This window comes from Podarcis gaigeae (genome assembly GCF_964106915.1).
Source record: "Podarcis gaigeae genome assembly, chromosome: 4".
Lineage (NCBI taxonomy): Eukaryota > Metazoa > Chordata > Lepidosauria > Squamata > Lacertidae > Podarcis > Podarcis gaigeae.
The window spans coordinates 89,099,358-89,115,424 of record NC_139677.1 but is presented as its reverse complement, the minus strand read 5'-3'; the positions used below and the strand labels follow the sequence as shown (position 1 = coordinate 89,115,424).

Here is a 16,067-nt window from a genome sequence, read left to right as displayed (position 1 = left end):
AGAAAAGATGTAAAGCAGGTCATATCTCAAATGTTCTGCCTCCCTGAATACCATTTGCTGTGAATCAGAACTGGGGAGAGCTCTGTTGCACTTCAGTCCTGCTTGCAAGCTTTCCAGAGATATCTGGTTGGCCAATGTGAGGAGAAGATGCTGCACTAGATGGGCCCAGGGCTGTCTTACCCATAGACGCTAGGGGTGCGGGGCACCCGGGCGCCGGCCTCTCAGGAGCGCCAGGCCAAGAGTCCAGGGCTGATATTTGGAGACTGAGGGTTGGGAAGAGCCAGCAGCTGCTGCCGATTGGAGTAGAGCCCGTCGGAGCGCCGCAGATCTGTTGTGTGGAAGCGAGGCACTGAGGCAGCCGGCCGGCTCCACCCTCCTGTGTGCCTGGGATTGGCGGGCCATCAAGAGGCCCACCGAGCGCACGCTGCTCTCATGAGGCGCCTGGCTTTGCTTGGTCATCATTGACACCACTGCTGCCTCGGGCTTGACTGTTGTTGCACTGGGCTCTGCTTGCCCCCCCCCCCAGGAGCCCGGCCCCGCCCTTGCTCTGCTGCCGCTGCTGCCTCAAGCTCCTCTGTTGATGCTGAGGTGGCTTGCCAGACCAGCTTTGCTGTGCGCGCCTCACCGCCGTGCCCCAACAAAGGTCAACAACTTTGGGGTCCCCCCAAAAAAGGTTGACAACTCTGGGCAACCTGGGGGAGAGAGCACCGGGCGGATCTTTGCACCCCGGCTCCGCATAAGCTTAAGACTGCCCTGGATGGGCCTTTGGCCTAATCCAGCACAGCACTTCTTTTATTTTTAGCAGGGGCTGTTGCCCCTGCTTGTTCCCCTTGCCAGCCTATCCTTCCCACCCATCTGACCAATCCCCTTCTCTTTACACCTCATTCACCTCTTTGCCTATCCCCCCCAGAGCATACGCCAAGCACCACCCACTGTTAAAGGAGAGGGAGGCACTTCATATAGCGGCTTTCTAAACCACTGTGTGAAGCACCTCCCCCTGTCCACCAAAACTTGCTGCAGCTGTTTTTCATAGAAGGGAGGCATTTCATAGCACCTCTCGCATTAAACAGCTTGCCTGAGCTGCCGCCTTCCACCCGCACTGCTTCCCACCTTCCTAATGCTGGTCATGTTGCAGTTGCGGTGGCCGCCTAATGGCAGCCATTCAAACTGCAGCACGATGACAGCCTTACATTTTTATGTATATAGGAAGACACAGCTCTTATTATGATCTGCTGGCAAATGTTTTGTTCTTGCGTGCTGGCTTTGGATTTTAGTGTTGAATTTTAGCATTATTAATTTTGTGTTATATTTTATCATACAGCACCCAGATGATTCATTATAAACCCACAAAAATATATAAATATTTGAGGGCTCAGAAATGGCATTTTTGCTGGAAAGCCTAGGACCCTCACGTTGTTCTTAATAATAAATTAACAAACATAGAAAATAGCTCTTTTTACAAAAGAGATGTTATTAGCAAAATGCTAACTAAATGCTCGCCCCTTTGGGGAGCAATCAATCCTACAAGCCATCTTGCTGCTTACAATTTGCTTAGTGTAATTTCGGTTTTATTTGACTGGTTGCAAAATTTGCTAATACATTTTATTGCAAAAGTACTAATGGTATTATTCTCCCCCCTCAACCCTCCCCCTCCCAGATAGCTCCATCTTCTGAAAGTCATTAACAATTCAAATTAACAATACAAAACTGTTTTCACTAAACATGACCCCCCCATATGTACCGGTAAATATTTCATCTCTGGTTGTAACAGAGTCAAAATAAGGAGAGATCCATATAACTTTTGGACGGGGTGGGTAAGGATAGGCTGAGCAGCTAATTCTGTCATGTTTCAGTCTCACTGGTGCTCAACTGTACAAAATTTGTGCTTTTAAAACATAAATCCAGACTTTTCAATGTGTTCATCTGTAAATGGTGCATTTTGCATGCATTGTATATGCATATTTTATGTAAAATGTGTATGCTTGTGTGCACTTTTTCCATGCCAAAACTACATCACAAAACCCCGAGAAAGTCATAAGCCAACCGGGAGCTGCATTTGCATCCACAAACAAACTCAGGGGTATCAAATTGGGTCAGCCCTCTGTAAAAAGTAGACCATGAACATTCCTCCCTCATTCCCGGGGGTTGAGAGTTGGGCAAAAATTTTCAGTCAATGAAGATGAAGATTGTCACTGATATCAGTTGGTGGAATTGTCCTTTATAGGCCAAAGGAAGATAAAATACCTTTTCTAATTCTCTGCCTGGCTTGCACCAGCAGAATAGAAAGTATGGGAGAGGCATTCCACTTCCTTCATTTCCTGTTCCATCTTTCTTTTTTTCACCCCGACCCTATAGTTTTCCCAGAGAAATCACTGAGAGGGAAAGTAAGTACACCAGCTTTAGGGCTGCATAACCTCCAACATTTCTCTGATGAAAATAGGGATGTATTGAATAATAACAATAACAAATTTATTATATATACCCATTTGAGCGGGTTGGTCCAACCACTCTGGGTGTCTTCCAACATATAATAAAACATTAAACACTTTTTAAAAAATTCTATACAGGACTCCCTTCAGGTGTCTTATATCGGTTTTATGTTTACTTTATCTCTTTAGCTTGGGGGTCACATAATGCCATACTTTCCAACATTTCTCCGATGAAAATAGGGAAACTCAAGGAAACACTGGTTGTTACAGGATCAAATCGGAAACCAGGATGACTTCTGTAAATCTGGGACTGTCCCTGAAAAATAGGGACACTTGGAGGGTCTGAATTGATGTAGCTTGTTCCCCCTTTCAAAGTCCATGGAATAGGATGTCAGCATACTTCAAACACACCCATGGAACACTTCCTTTTTTTGCCTATTCCTTCATTGGGAGGTGTATGAGGTTGAATCTCCCTTTCCGAGGATAGACCTTTTCCAACTTCAGAGACTCCTTAGGAACCATAGAATTGCAGCGTAAGTGACATGAGCATTTGTTTCTTCTCTCCCCTACCCCCCCCTCCAAAGCCTGGGCTGAACGAGCAAGGCTTTTTTGCACCTTTTTATATGCTGTGTTTAATCACATTTTAGGAAGACTGTTATCCGCTGTGAACCCTTGGGGAAAGGCTGGGTATAGGTTATAAAGCTAATATATGAATAAGCTGTTGCAAAGTGTTTGAGTTAACATGTTGTAAATGCAACCATGAAGCCTTCACTGCTGGGGAATTATAATCGGCAGTGCTCTGCCATAGTTATTGCCGTGAACAAAAAATGGACATGTGTGTGTGTGTGTGTGTGTGTGTGTGTGTTTGTGTGTGTGTGTGTGTGTTTATAGATTGTCTCTCTTGTCAACTGAGATTACTATGAATTCACTCATCTGGATATAAGTGCATGTATGCAGCTGACAATGTGCCTAACTATTGTAGAATAGCCTCTTGGGCCTAACACAATCTCGTATGAGTAAACATTCATGTAGACTAGAGTTTTATTTACATATGAATTGATCTACATAGAAAGCAGTCAGAAAACTGCAAGCTATTCAATCTATCCAGGATTCTGTAATAATGTTTGTGTGCATGAACATGGTACATAGGGTATAGCACGCATACATTCACATGCAGATACAGACTCTCATTAAATCAGTCTCTAATACATTTTGAAAAAGTAGGCAAGCTCAATTGGTGCCAATGGGAATTTTTTCCCCTAAGGTGTCTAGCTACACAAGGAGAATCTCAACTCCAATTGCTGGGTGGTGGTGAAGCGATAATCCCTCCTCTCGTGATGTCTTCCCAATAAAAATTGGTCTCCCCTGTGCCTTTAGTTACTTAAGGAAAATGCAAGCTATTTAGCTGTGTGCTACATAATAAAATAAATGTCTCATTTGGCTCAAAAACCAAACCAAGAGGAGAGAAGGATGCAGACTAGCAGGAACCGTTTGCCCACTTTGAAACATATTTATTCCTAGTGAAAGTTGCAAAGACTGATAAAGCGTGTTCTCACTAAAGGAGAGCACGTGTTGCGGATGGGGCCGGACAAAGAACACTGTAGTAATTAGGCAGGCTGGAATTAAGGGGCCTAACGTTGGTTGGTGTTTGTTGTTGCTGGGGCAAATTTGATGTTGCAAATTTAGGGGTGGGATCAGGGGATATTTAAGCAGGGTCCACAGCAGGCTACTTTCTCTTTTGCTGTGGACATCGGATCTCCCGCCTGCCCTCTCTTGTTTTGGGCTTGCGCCTTGACCTTGCTTTCCCTGTCATGGGGTCGTCTGCATTAGTGCGGGGGCCTGGTAGGAATTTTTCCAATTGGCTGATTAGTGTGTGCCTTTTGGGTTTTGCCTACTGCTTAGCAAATCGTCACAACTTGTAAGGTTGGTGGTTAGGCATTGGTTAAATTGGTTGGTGGAGGGGTATGGATTGGCTGTGCCTGCCCCTCCAATGCTGTTGCTGCATGGGAATTCCGTTAAAGGAATTCAGGGGCTTACCATCCTTTCGTCCAAACCCCTGGAATCGGGTTTGGGCCGTGTAAGCCCCTAGGAGCATGCAGGGAGAAGCTGAGGGTCTGTGTCGCAGCTCCAGTTATCCCTGAACTTGTTCCTCCACACTGGCTTTCTCTGGAATCCAGGAGCCAGTGCTGTCCCCAAGGTGGTGGTGGGGGACAGATAGTCATAACCAATGCCTAAGCAACCACTCACAATTTGTATGCTAATAAAGTTGTGGCCAAAATTATGCCAAAAACCTTAAACAAAAATTATGTGTGATGTGTGAGTTATTGGGGTAAGGGTGTTTTGGGGGACCTCAGCATGCAAAGGAGAGTTACATTCAAGAAGCAAAATGTATAATCATATTTTATTATACACATGAGTCTGAATAGCTCAGTTCCTTAGAGCATGGTGCTGATAACCAGTGTTCAAAACTCCCATTGTTCTAGGTGCATTTTGCAACAGGGGATTTCATTAGCACAAGCAGTTTCTTAGCTCTGGGCGCAGTACTGCGCCTAAGATTTCAGATACAGATAGGTAGCCGTGTTGGTCTGCCATAGTCAAAACAAAACAAAATTCCTTCCAGTAGCACCTTAAAGACCAACTAAGTTAGTTCTTGGTATGAGCTTTCGTGTGCATGCACACTTCTTCAGATACACTGTAGCTCATACCAAGAACTAACTTAGTTGGTCTTTAAGGTGCTACTGGAAGGAATTTTTTTTGTTAAGATTTCAGATTAAAACTGAGGAGGAAGGGAAGGAGGACCTTTTTCTGCCTCCGCACTTCTAGCTACTCTCTGAAGATTGGAGAAGAGACCTTGTTAAGAATATTACCAGGGTGGGCAGAGGAAGGACCATGTGAATAAGAAACATAATATTTTAGCTGCAGTTCATTCCTTTTCAGCTCTGTATCTTGTTATAAAAAAGTGCACCAGGACATTCCGTTGTTGCGGCCATAACCTAGTCTTAAGGTGCCATTTAGCTCCTAGCTTTCATATCTCAGTTTTGAACACTGCTGATAACACCAAGGTTGCAGGTTCAATCCCTGTAAGGGACAGCTGCATATTCCAACTCTTCAATTCTATAATTCTATGTGATTTAATTTTAAAAGCTCTGTAGGAATCTAGCCCACTAAAACATTTCATGCACAAAAGATAAGCATGAAGATATAGCAGATATGGAGAAGTTGTGGCTCTCCAGATATTGAGTCCCATCGTCACTCACGATTGGCCATGCTGGCTGGGGATGATGAAAGCTAGAGTTCAACATCATCTGCAGGAGGAGTCCAATCACAGTGGGGCAGCGTACATGCAGCCTGCTGGGTGGTGCAAAAACTAGGCATCTGATGCAGCTCAGCAAAGCGAGAGGTGCAAATGCACCTCCTTAATTTATCTCCCCCAGTGATTTTGCATCTTTTTATAGCAGGTGCAAAATAAACTTTTGGAACATTTTCGGGAGAGAAACCTGCTGGCCAGCCCTGGCACCAAAAGTTCGCCTTTCCAATAACCTGCAAGACAGAAAGGGACTACATTTCCAGCACAAATATCCTTTGTCTCAAATTACTTGCTGCGTTTGAGTTGCAGATGATGTTCCCTCTTCAACCGCCGGCAGGCACATTTTATGTCCTCCTCATCTAAAAGGGCTGATTCCATGAAGCTGCCCGCTCCAGTGTAAAGTGATAAGAATAAAAATGGGTTAAAAAAAGTTTAATAGATATGCCATTTCTCCTTTTAACAAGTAAGAAGGGGGCTTCAGAGCTCATTCGAATCCTATTATTATGCAAAAGAAATCCATAAAACGTAATATCCTTGGGGTATCCTAACTTTTCTGCTTGTATTACTCCACCAGCCAGGCCACTGAGCCTGTCCCAGGCAGACCTGATTTAATGTGTCGGGGTTTGAATTTATATGCCAAACTTCACAGTTACTTCTGATACTTTGGAAGTGGCAATTCAGCTGAAAGTGCCGTATAAACCCCAATTAAAGCAGGATTTGAGTGACAGGGCATAGCTCCAAAGCAAGTTTCTAAGTGGTTAAGGTTGAAATATTTTGTGAAGTGGTGTTTTTGGAGATGTGTGTTTTGTGAGGGAGGGGGTGGGCGTTAATTCCAAAATCCTTGGTAAGATAAGAGCATACAGCCTATGTTCAAAAAGCGAAATCCTTGGGGGAGAAAAATAATTACCATGGAATCTGCTGACAAGAATCTTTTGCTGCTTTTTAAGTAAAATGTTTAGTGATAGGTATTCATGCCTTCTTAAAAGCACACACTTACTTCAATCTCAATGGCAGATAAAGTGGTAACACTGTTCCTGCACTGTACCACATCAGAGCCTCCAAGTGTCCCTATTTTCCAGGGATGTCCCTGGTTTAGAGAAGCTGTCCTGGTTTCTTGATCTGATCCCAAAATGTCCCACTTTTCATTAGGATGTCCTTGTTTTCATTGGAGAAATGTTGGAGGGTATAGAGTTTTCCAACCCCTGAGCCATCTGAAGGCAGCCCTGTATAGGGAAGCTTTTTAAATGTTTAATGTTTTATTATGTTTTTATATATCCTGGAAGCTGCCCAGAGTGGCTAGGGTAACCCAACGAGATGTGTGGAGTATTGTTGTTGTTGTTGTTGTTTAGTTGTGTCCGACTCTTTGTGACCCCATGGACCAAAGCACGCCAGGCACTCCTGTCTTCCACTGCCTCCCGCAGTTTGGTCAAACTCATGCTGGTAGCTTCAAGAACACTGGCCAACCATCTCATCCTCTGTCATCCCCTTCTCCTTGTGCCCTCCAACTTTCCCAACATCAGGGTCTTTTCCAGGGAGTCTTCTCATGAGGTGGCCAAAGTATTGGAGCCTCAGCTTCAGGATCTGTCCTTCCAGTGAGCACTCAGGGCTGTTTTCCTTAAGAATGGAGAGGTTTGACCTTCTTCCAGTCCATGGGACTCTCAAGAGTCTCCTCCAGCACCATAATTCAAAAGCATCAATTCTTCGGCGATCAGCCTTCTTTATGGTCCAGCTCTCACTTCCATACATCACTACTGGGAAAATCATGGCTTTAACTATACAGACTTTTGTTGGCAAAGTGATGTCTCTGCTTTTTAAGATGCTGTCTAGGTTTGTCATTTTTGTCATTGCTTTTCTCCCAAGAAGCAAGCGTTTTTTTAATTTCATGACTCCTGTCACCATCTGCAGTGATCATGGAGCCCAGGAAAGTAAAATCTCTCACTGCCTCCATTTCTTCCCCTTCTATTTGCCAGGAGGTGATGGGACCAGTGGCAATGATCTTAGTTTTTTTGATGTTGAGCTTCAGACCATATTTTGCGCTCTCCTCTTTGACCCTCATTAAAAGGTTATTCAATTCCGCCTCACTTTCTGTCATCAAGGTTGTGTCATCTGCATATCTGAGGTTGTGGGGTATAGCTTCTCTAAATCAGGGCCTGTCCCTGGAATATAGATATTTCAGGGTGTCTGAAGTGGTACAGTGCAGGAATAGTTTTGCCACTTTGGTTGTTGCCTATACTAGTCCTACTCAGAGTAAACCCACAGAATAATTTCTTAATGCACTGCCTCTTGTGTACTCCATAGAGAAAAATGTGGTGTAGAAAATATTTGGGGAAACTAGGAGGAAATACATAGTAGCTTGCAAGTCTTTTTTTTTTTTAAGCTGGACATCTACTGCAGTTCTGGCAAGAATCTGAAATGGCAGAGAAATGTCAAGTGAGCATGGAAAAAAGGAAAGGTGGCAGAGCAGGTCTGGGTCCCCCATTTGAAATGAGTAAATAAATATTTGTATAGTACACAGAAGGCATTTTTATAATCAAAATCTACCGATTTCTAAGTGACCACTGCAATTCTTGTGCTAACAACCTGGAAATTTCCCAAGAGATTTTTTAAAAAGAAATTTGAACAGCATTTGAGCTATTCCTCTGTCTAAATATACCAAACAATATCTCAAATATACAAAACTGAAAATAAATGCCAAACTGCCCTCTGTGCTGGTGGACTGTTGTTGCTCACCAGAGTTGGGTCTCTCAGAAAGAGCCCAAAGATATGAAGATTCGGTTGTTAATGACATGCTAATGGTATTCTCTAGGCACATGGTTAGCAACACATGTAGAAAATCCCTCCTCTCTGAGGGATTGTGATCTGTTTTTCACCTTATCACTGCTAGCATCACATTTTAAAAAATGTTCTGACACTGTGGTTGGTTCATATTGCCCGATTCTTTTATTTCTGAGGAGCCATGAATGGGAAAATGAGAAAGAGAGAGAGAGAGAGAGAGAAAGAGAGCGCGCAATGGAATGATGTATGATATATCCTGAACAAGGCATGGCTGTCTGTCAGGAACACTGAACAGGATCATTCCATACTCCCACATTTTAAAGAGATAAGAAGATAAGAAGAGCCTCCTGAATCAGGCCAATGACCCATCTAGTCCTGCAAAACCAACCAAGAAGAATTGATGTTTTTTTGTTTTTTTATTGCTTTGAGATATTTTATGTAAAGTGATTCATAAACAGAATTAAATAAACACATAAATGAATTAAATAAACACACCAACTTGATACCCCCCACCTGGTGCCCAAAGTGGTTCCATCCTGTGGACTCTAGCAAATATGGGGGGGTGGGGGTTGGTTTAGAGATGCATCTGTAATATTCTGAGGCAACTGGGGAAGGGACAAAAGTCTGTGGTGATTTTTACCTCATCTTCTTCAGTAAGTGCCTTAAATAAATAAGTTTATTTTTTCATATTTATTTTGACTTACTCATCACAATATTTATGTTCCACCTGTTAGGCGGGCAACTCAGGGTGGTGTACAAAAAAAATATGCAGTGCAATAGTTCATTTGTTAATTACTGTAATGTAAAATACCAAGTCATTGTTCACCATTGCATATTATTTTCACTCATATAAATTGGGCGTTCTGCTTAAAATGTAATAGTAATTACATTATTGTATAAGCTAAATACCATTAAGTTATGGTGTGGCCTAAGAAGTTATATAATGCTTTCAAAGCTGTAATTGGTGTGTGTGTGTGTGTGTGTGTGTGTGTGTGTGTATGCATAATATGAAATTACTTACAAATGAACGTTTTTCTATATTTTGTAATTATATTATTTTTTGCCATTTTTCTTAAATACCACCACCACCTCCAAATAGAACAATCCAGCGGTTTTTCCCCTAAAAAAAATGTTTAGGGGGTACTCTCATTTTCCTACTCATATTGAAATACTGCCCTTCAATGAGGCCAAACTTAGATTCACAAAATGTTTAGGGGTATGCATACACCTGCATCCCCCCAGAAAAAAAAGTACTGGAAAAATCATGCAATCAAAAAACCTTAAGTTCTACAGTGGCAGACATTAATGGCCAGCCAAAGTTATGACTAATAATGATAATAATAGTTATTATTATCATTAGTATCATTATCATAGTTAATATTGCTGAGTGCCTTGTTTCTGAGAGAAGATTATTCCAGAGAGTGGGCACCACCACAGAAAAGGCCCTGGTTCTGATTATTATCAAATGGCTCTCTGCAGGCTTCTCATCTTCATGATCTTATTTATTTTTATTACTTTTTATCTAGTTTTTCTTCCAAGGAGCTTAAAGTGGCATGCATGGTTCCCCACACCCAACCCAACCCCATTTTACCCTCCTATGAGGTGGGTTAGACTAAGAGTCTGAGGTGATCCCAAGGCCGACTTTTAATTTTGCGGCTGAGTGGGCATTTGAACCCTGGTTTCTCAGGTCCTAGTCCTACACCTGTGGGGGGCTGTGGTCTAAACAACTGAGCCTCTTGGGCTTGCCGATCGGAAGGTCGGCGGTTTGAATCTCTGTGACAGGGTGAGCTCCTGTTGCTCTGTCCCAGCTCCTGCCAACCTAGCAGTTCGAAAGCACACCAGTGCAAGTAGATAAATAGGCACCACTGTGGCAGGAAGGTAAACGGTGTTTCCGTGTGCTCTGGTTTCTGTCACGGTGTCCCATTGCACCAGAAGCGGTTTAGTCATGCTGGCCACATGGCCTGGAAAGCTGTCTGCAGACAAACGCTGGCTCCCTTGGCCTGAAAGTGAGATGAGCACCGCAACCCCATAGTCTCCTTTGACTGGACTTAACTGTCCAGGGGTCCATTACCTTTAGTCCTACACTCTAATTCACTTCACTACCCTGGCTCAAGTTAAGGACTGCATCACTCTTGCAGGAGCAGCCAGCTCTTTGTGCATGTGATCATTTTGCAAAGAAAAAAGGAAGACAACATCCTTATCAATGAGCTGTGTTTTGCTTCACCAGGCTGCGTTTTAATGAAGGAACCTCCGAGCTGCTAACAATCACACAAACGGGAGGCGTAAGACCTTCGAGTCGAGCGATGCCGTTGTCATGGAAACTCACCCTGCTTCTGTCACTCACCAGCTGTCTTACAGGTAAGTACAAAACTCTTACGCTGCCGTGTTATGTATTTCATTTCATCTCTATCCCCTCTGTTATCAACCAAGCAATCCCTAGGCTGGGGAGAGAGGGTGGGTACATCAGATACAAAATCAAAATAACAGAAGTTATTGAACAGGGTGCAATTAAAGAAGTCACTTTATTAGGCACAGACATAACAGCAAACATGAGCACAAAGTTGACAACGGCATGCAACAATCAAGGAAACTAGTGTAGGGATAAAAGTATGGGATGCAGGAATCAGGATAATAATGCCCTCTCTACTGTCTTCTCCAGGGATCAAGCTTTCTGAAAATCTCAGTGTCAATCATATTGTCAGGGGTTCAGAAGGAGAGACACAGGAGGGGGAGCAAATGGAGAGTGAGGAGGAGGAGTACGAGGGGGGCGCAGGCAGTGACAGTGGCCAGAGTTATTCCACAAGCCTCTCTAGCAAATCGGAGGACTCACAGAAGGGAGCGCCGGTGGCCAGAGCAAGGGAGATTCCAAGGGAGAAACCTCAAGAGGGAGGGGCCAGCGGGGAGTCTCTGAACAGCAGCTGGAGATCAGGGCCAGCGTCTCCACCAGAGCGCAGTGGGGAGGGGGAGTCCCAGGAGTCGGGACCAGTGTCCTCACCACCAGAGGGAGGAGAGGAGTCAGGTTTGGCAACACCCACATCAGGAAGCGGGGAAACGGTCAGAAGGAAAGTCACCGGCTGGGGGCGCGCGCCAAGTTCAAATGTACAGGAGCGCGGCACAGCGGGGAGCCCGGGAAGGGAGCCAGGTCCTAAAGCCCGCCGGAGGGAGGGGCAAGACTCAGGAGGCTCCGCGTCAGAGGAGTCCAGGAAGGAGGGAACCCCAGAGGGCAGAAGGACCCAACGCAGGAAAGAGCAGCGCAAGAGGTGGAGCCGGGCTAGAATCTTAAACTGGTGTGGGTGGAGCAGTGAGTCAGAGGGGACTTAGCCGGTCTAGCGTTAAGACGTGGGCCTGCGCGCCCAGAGCTTGGAAATGGAAACTAAACTTCAATAAAGACTTTTGTATATAATATCCACTGGGCGTTGGTCGTCTGTGAGCTGGGACCTAGCGGCAGTCCTGACAGTAAGTCCCCTCTCCATTTTCACCAATTTTGCAACCTCGTGGAGTGCGGGAAAGCAGCGAGGGGTGAAGATTGGTGCTTCGCGAGCTCACGAAAAACAGGGAAATGACTACCGAAGAGAGGATAGCGAGTTTGCAAAACGCAGTGACGCAGTTGACTGCAGAAATTGCGGCTTCCAGAAAGAAAGAACAGGAAGCAGCTGCTGCCTGCCAGGATCTGCGAACCAGGTTAGAAGTGCTAAGTACACAGAGGCTACCAGCCACCAGACCAGAAGGGATTGGGCTGGGAAACAGAGGAGGGAGCCTGGTATCTCACTTCAATGGGGACCTGCAGGAGTATCCTAACTTCAGAGCAGATGTGATTTATACATTGCAGCTGCTTGACAAAGACTTTAAAAATGAGGGAGAGAAAGTGGGATTTATTATTTCGCATTTGCGGGGGGAGGCAAAATCGTGGCTGCGCAATCTATGGAGAGACAAGGATCCAGCCCTCCAAAATGCGGCTGCCTTCATTAAAGTGATGGATGCGTGTTTTTTATCTGAGATTGATGTGGATATCGCTAGGAGGGAGATTCACGGACTAAGACAAGGTAAAGCCACTGTGAGGCAATATCATTCACGTTTTTTCGGATTGGTGAATGTACTAGCCTGGGAGAAAGAATCGCCTGCCGTCAGAGACCTGTTCTGGGAGGGGTTGAGCGGAGCTGTGAAAGATGAGATCGCAAGGGGGGGAAGACCCCAAACCACCAAGGAAGTGGTGGAACGGGCACTCTCCATTGGGGTTCGGTTGGAAGGACGCCCTTGGGATGTTGGAGATAAGCAGTGTCCAGTGCACAGCGGAATGATGAAAAGTACGTGCCAACATGCTCTATATTACTTTATTTACACTTCAAAGCTGGTAATTTACAGAAAAACATCTTCCCTCTGCCGGAGCAGAGAAAGGCATCCTCTCTCCTCTAAAGCATGGAGAGAATCACACTGAACTGCAAAGAACAGTGAAAAACAGGAAACCAGTGTACGTCACATCCAGTCTCCTTTCCCGTGAGAAAACCCAACAGCACTTGACTGTGGAATGTAAACATTGTCTTGTGACAAGCACTTCGCTGCTCAGTGAAGGAAGCAGAAACCAACATCCTCCCCCTTTCTGTGAACATCACTGGGCAGCGTGTTCGTACAATATCAGCACAAACCCAACTTCTGCACATAGGTACAGTGTTGATCCCTTGATACAATCTTGGACAATACATCAGCAGGAATTTCATTACCTGGCATATAGGACACCGTTACGAGTCCCTTTTGAATACGTTCCCTAGCATGTTGCAACTTTAATTGCAAGTGCTTCGTGCTTTGCTTACAACCTTCAGAATTCAGCAAAGCCAAACATGCTTTGTTGTCCTGGTAAACCTGGATTGGACATTTGACAGGAATTTTCATGTCTTTGCACAATTGTAACAACCATTCACAATCCTTAAGTGAATAAGACAGTGCATTCAGTTCAGCTTCACAAGTACTTAAGCTAACTGTTGTTTGCTTCTTGCATGACCAATCAAATAGACCCTGATTGTACTTATAGCAAACTCCAGACGTACTTTTCCTGTCTGTAGTGTCACTTCCAAAACTTGCATCTGCAAATATCTCAAGACCACCAGACTTCTGATTGTTAAATCTCAGTCTGTAATGCATAGTGCCTTTCAAATACCGCGCTATGCGTTTCAGAGCTTTCCAATCCTTAACAGTAGGATTGTTGACTTGTCTGCTTGGCAAATTACAGCTAACAGCAATGTCAGGTCTTGAACATCTGGCAATGAAGTTTAGCTTGCCTAGCACACTTCTGTACAGTGTAGTATCAGAAAATGCTTCTCCAGTGTCATCTACCTGATAACCTGTTGTCATCGGTGTGTCTACAGGGTTAGCATCCATCAGGTTTAGTTTGCTTAACACATCAGCAATTTTACGTGACTGGTGTACTAGAATGTTACCATCTTGATCTCTCTCTATTTCCAGAGATAGGTAGTTGTTTACCTCACCAAGATCTTTCATGTCAAAGTGCTCTTTCAATTGAGCTAGGGCATTATTGTACATTGTGACATCCTTCCAAAAGAATAAAAGATCATCAACATAAAACAAACAATACAGTTTCTTTTGCCCCTCCTCTTTGACAAATACGCATGGATCAGCTTTCCCTTGCTTAAAACCTAGAGAAAACAATACTTCAGTGAGTTTTGTGTGCCAACACCGTGCACTTTGTTTGAGACCATAAAGGGACTTCTTCAGAGCACAAACAAATCCCTGTTTTACCTGTACGCCATCAGGTGGAAGCATATAAAGTGATTCATCTAGAGATCCGTACAGAAAAGCTGTATTCACATCATGGTGACTAATGTGTAGATTTTCTTCTGCAGCTAGCTTGAGCATAAGCCTAATGCTCTCATACCTCACGGTGGGTGAGTAGGTCTCGTGATAGTCTTCACCTGGTACTTGTGCAAAACCTCTGGCTACCAATCTGGCTTTGTGTCTGACTATCTTGCCATTTTGATCTGTCTTCGCTTTGAAGACCCATTTGCTTCCAAGCAGTTTCATTCCTGGAACTACTGGAACAAGGTCCCATGTTTTGTTCCTTTCCAAGGAATCAAGCTCAGCCTTCATGGCATTTAACCATGGCTCAGCTTCCTTTGAATCCAAATCCTGGATTTCTTGGAAACTTGAAGGTTCAAACACCTTCTTGGAGCTTTTAACAGCTGTTACTGCTATCTTAGCAAACTCATCAGCAAATCTCTTTGGAGGTCTGCCTTTTGTTGCTCTCTGTGACCTGCGAATTAGCCTTAAGTCTTCAACACTCTCCTCTTCCTTCTTAGGAGAAAAGTGACCTATTGTGAACAATGGTTCCTCTAATTCTTGATCAGAGCTTTCAGAGGGTCGCATAGAGGCTTTCGCACTCTTGAAATCCTCTGAATCACCCGATTCAGTTTCAGACTCAGACTCAGAACCTTCATCAGTGGGTGTGGGTTGTTGCGGTTGCTTTTGACTATCCTCAGTTGCATCACTGTCATCAGGATAACATTGGAAAATTCCCACATTCTCCCCCCACTTGGCATTGTACTCAACACTTCTTGTGAGCTTAATTTCCTTAGAGTCAGTCATCATTCTGTAAGACCCTTTCTGATAACCTAGAAAGATACCATGCAATCCACGCTTGTCTAACTTGGAGTTTTGTGGTGAGTGAACCCACATGTCAGAACCAAAAATTTTCATGTGTTTGATGTATGGCTTCTTGCCAAACATCTTCTCATAGGGGGTACAACCAATCGCTGAAGATAACCTGCGATTATAACTGTAAGTGAAACATGAGAGAGCTTCGGCCCAATAACTCTCTGGAAGATTGGCATCATGCAGCAAGGTTTTTAACCCTTGAAGCAATGTCTGATTTGCTCGTTCCGCAAGTCCATTCTGCCATGGCGAGCGAGGACTAGACAAATCGTGTTGAATTCCTTTCTCAGTCAGAAAAGCTTCAAACTGCTGAGAAGTGAATTCTCCCCCGCGATCACTGAAAAGAGTCTTTACCTTCTTACCATGCACATTTCCCAACCAAGCACAGAATTCCTTGAACCTTGGAAAAGCCTCTGATTTCTGCTTGAGATTGTACACATAAATATACCTAGAAAATGCATCAATGAGAACCATGAAGTACCTGTTTCCACCCAAAGAGGGCGCTAGTGGTCCAACCAAATCAGCATGAACAACCTGGTATGGTTCTGTAGCTTGCCTACTAGACACCTTACCTTTCGCAGCCATTTTTACCTTGTTTGCTGCGCATGCCTTGCACTTCATGTGGTACCTGCAGGGTTTAATAGTCATACCTTCAACCAAGGCAGGCATTTTAGATACTGCCTCAAAATGCAAATGACCAAATTTTCGATGAAAATCGTGAATACATTCTGCATGCAAACTTTTGTTAGAACCTGCAATGCAACAAGTGTCATCCTGCACAACATCATCAAAATACAAAACATACAAACGATCAACATATTCAGCATGCAATACATAATCATTTTTCTTTGTGATGATGCACCTTTTGTTCTTAAAGGAAACGTCAATTTTCCGCT

At 44.1% G+C, this 16,067-nt stretch overlaps 1 protein-coding gene across 4 annotated transcripts in view; it reads left to right on the top strand.

Annotated features, from left to right (window-relative positions):
• CNTN5 (contactin 5) overlaps nt 1-16,067 on the top strand; it is a 701,719-nt gene that overhangs the window by 326,291 nt on the left and 359,361 nt on the right. For all 4 annotated transcript variants that reach the window (XM_083736193.1, XM_083736191.1, XM_083736192.1 and 1 more), the window contains one exon: nt 10,739-10,869. In XM_083736193.1, the coding sequence (XP_083592319.1) occupies nt 10,815-10,869 (55 nt within the window). In that variant the 5' untranslated portion in view covers nt 10,739-10,814. The remainder of the gene's footprint in view (nt 1-10,738; nt 10,870-16,067) is intronic.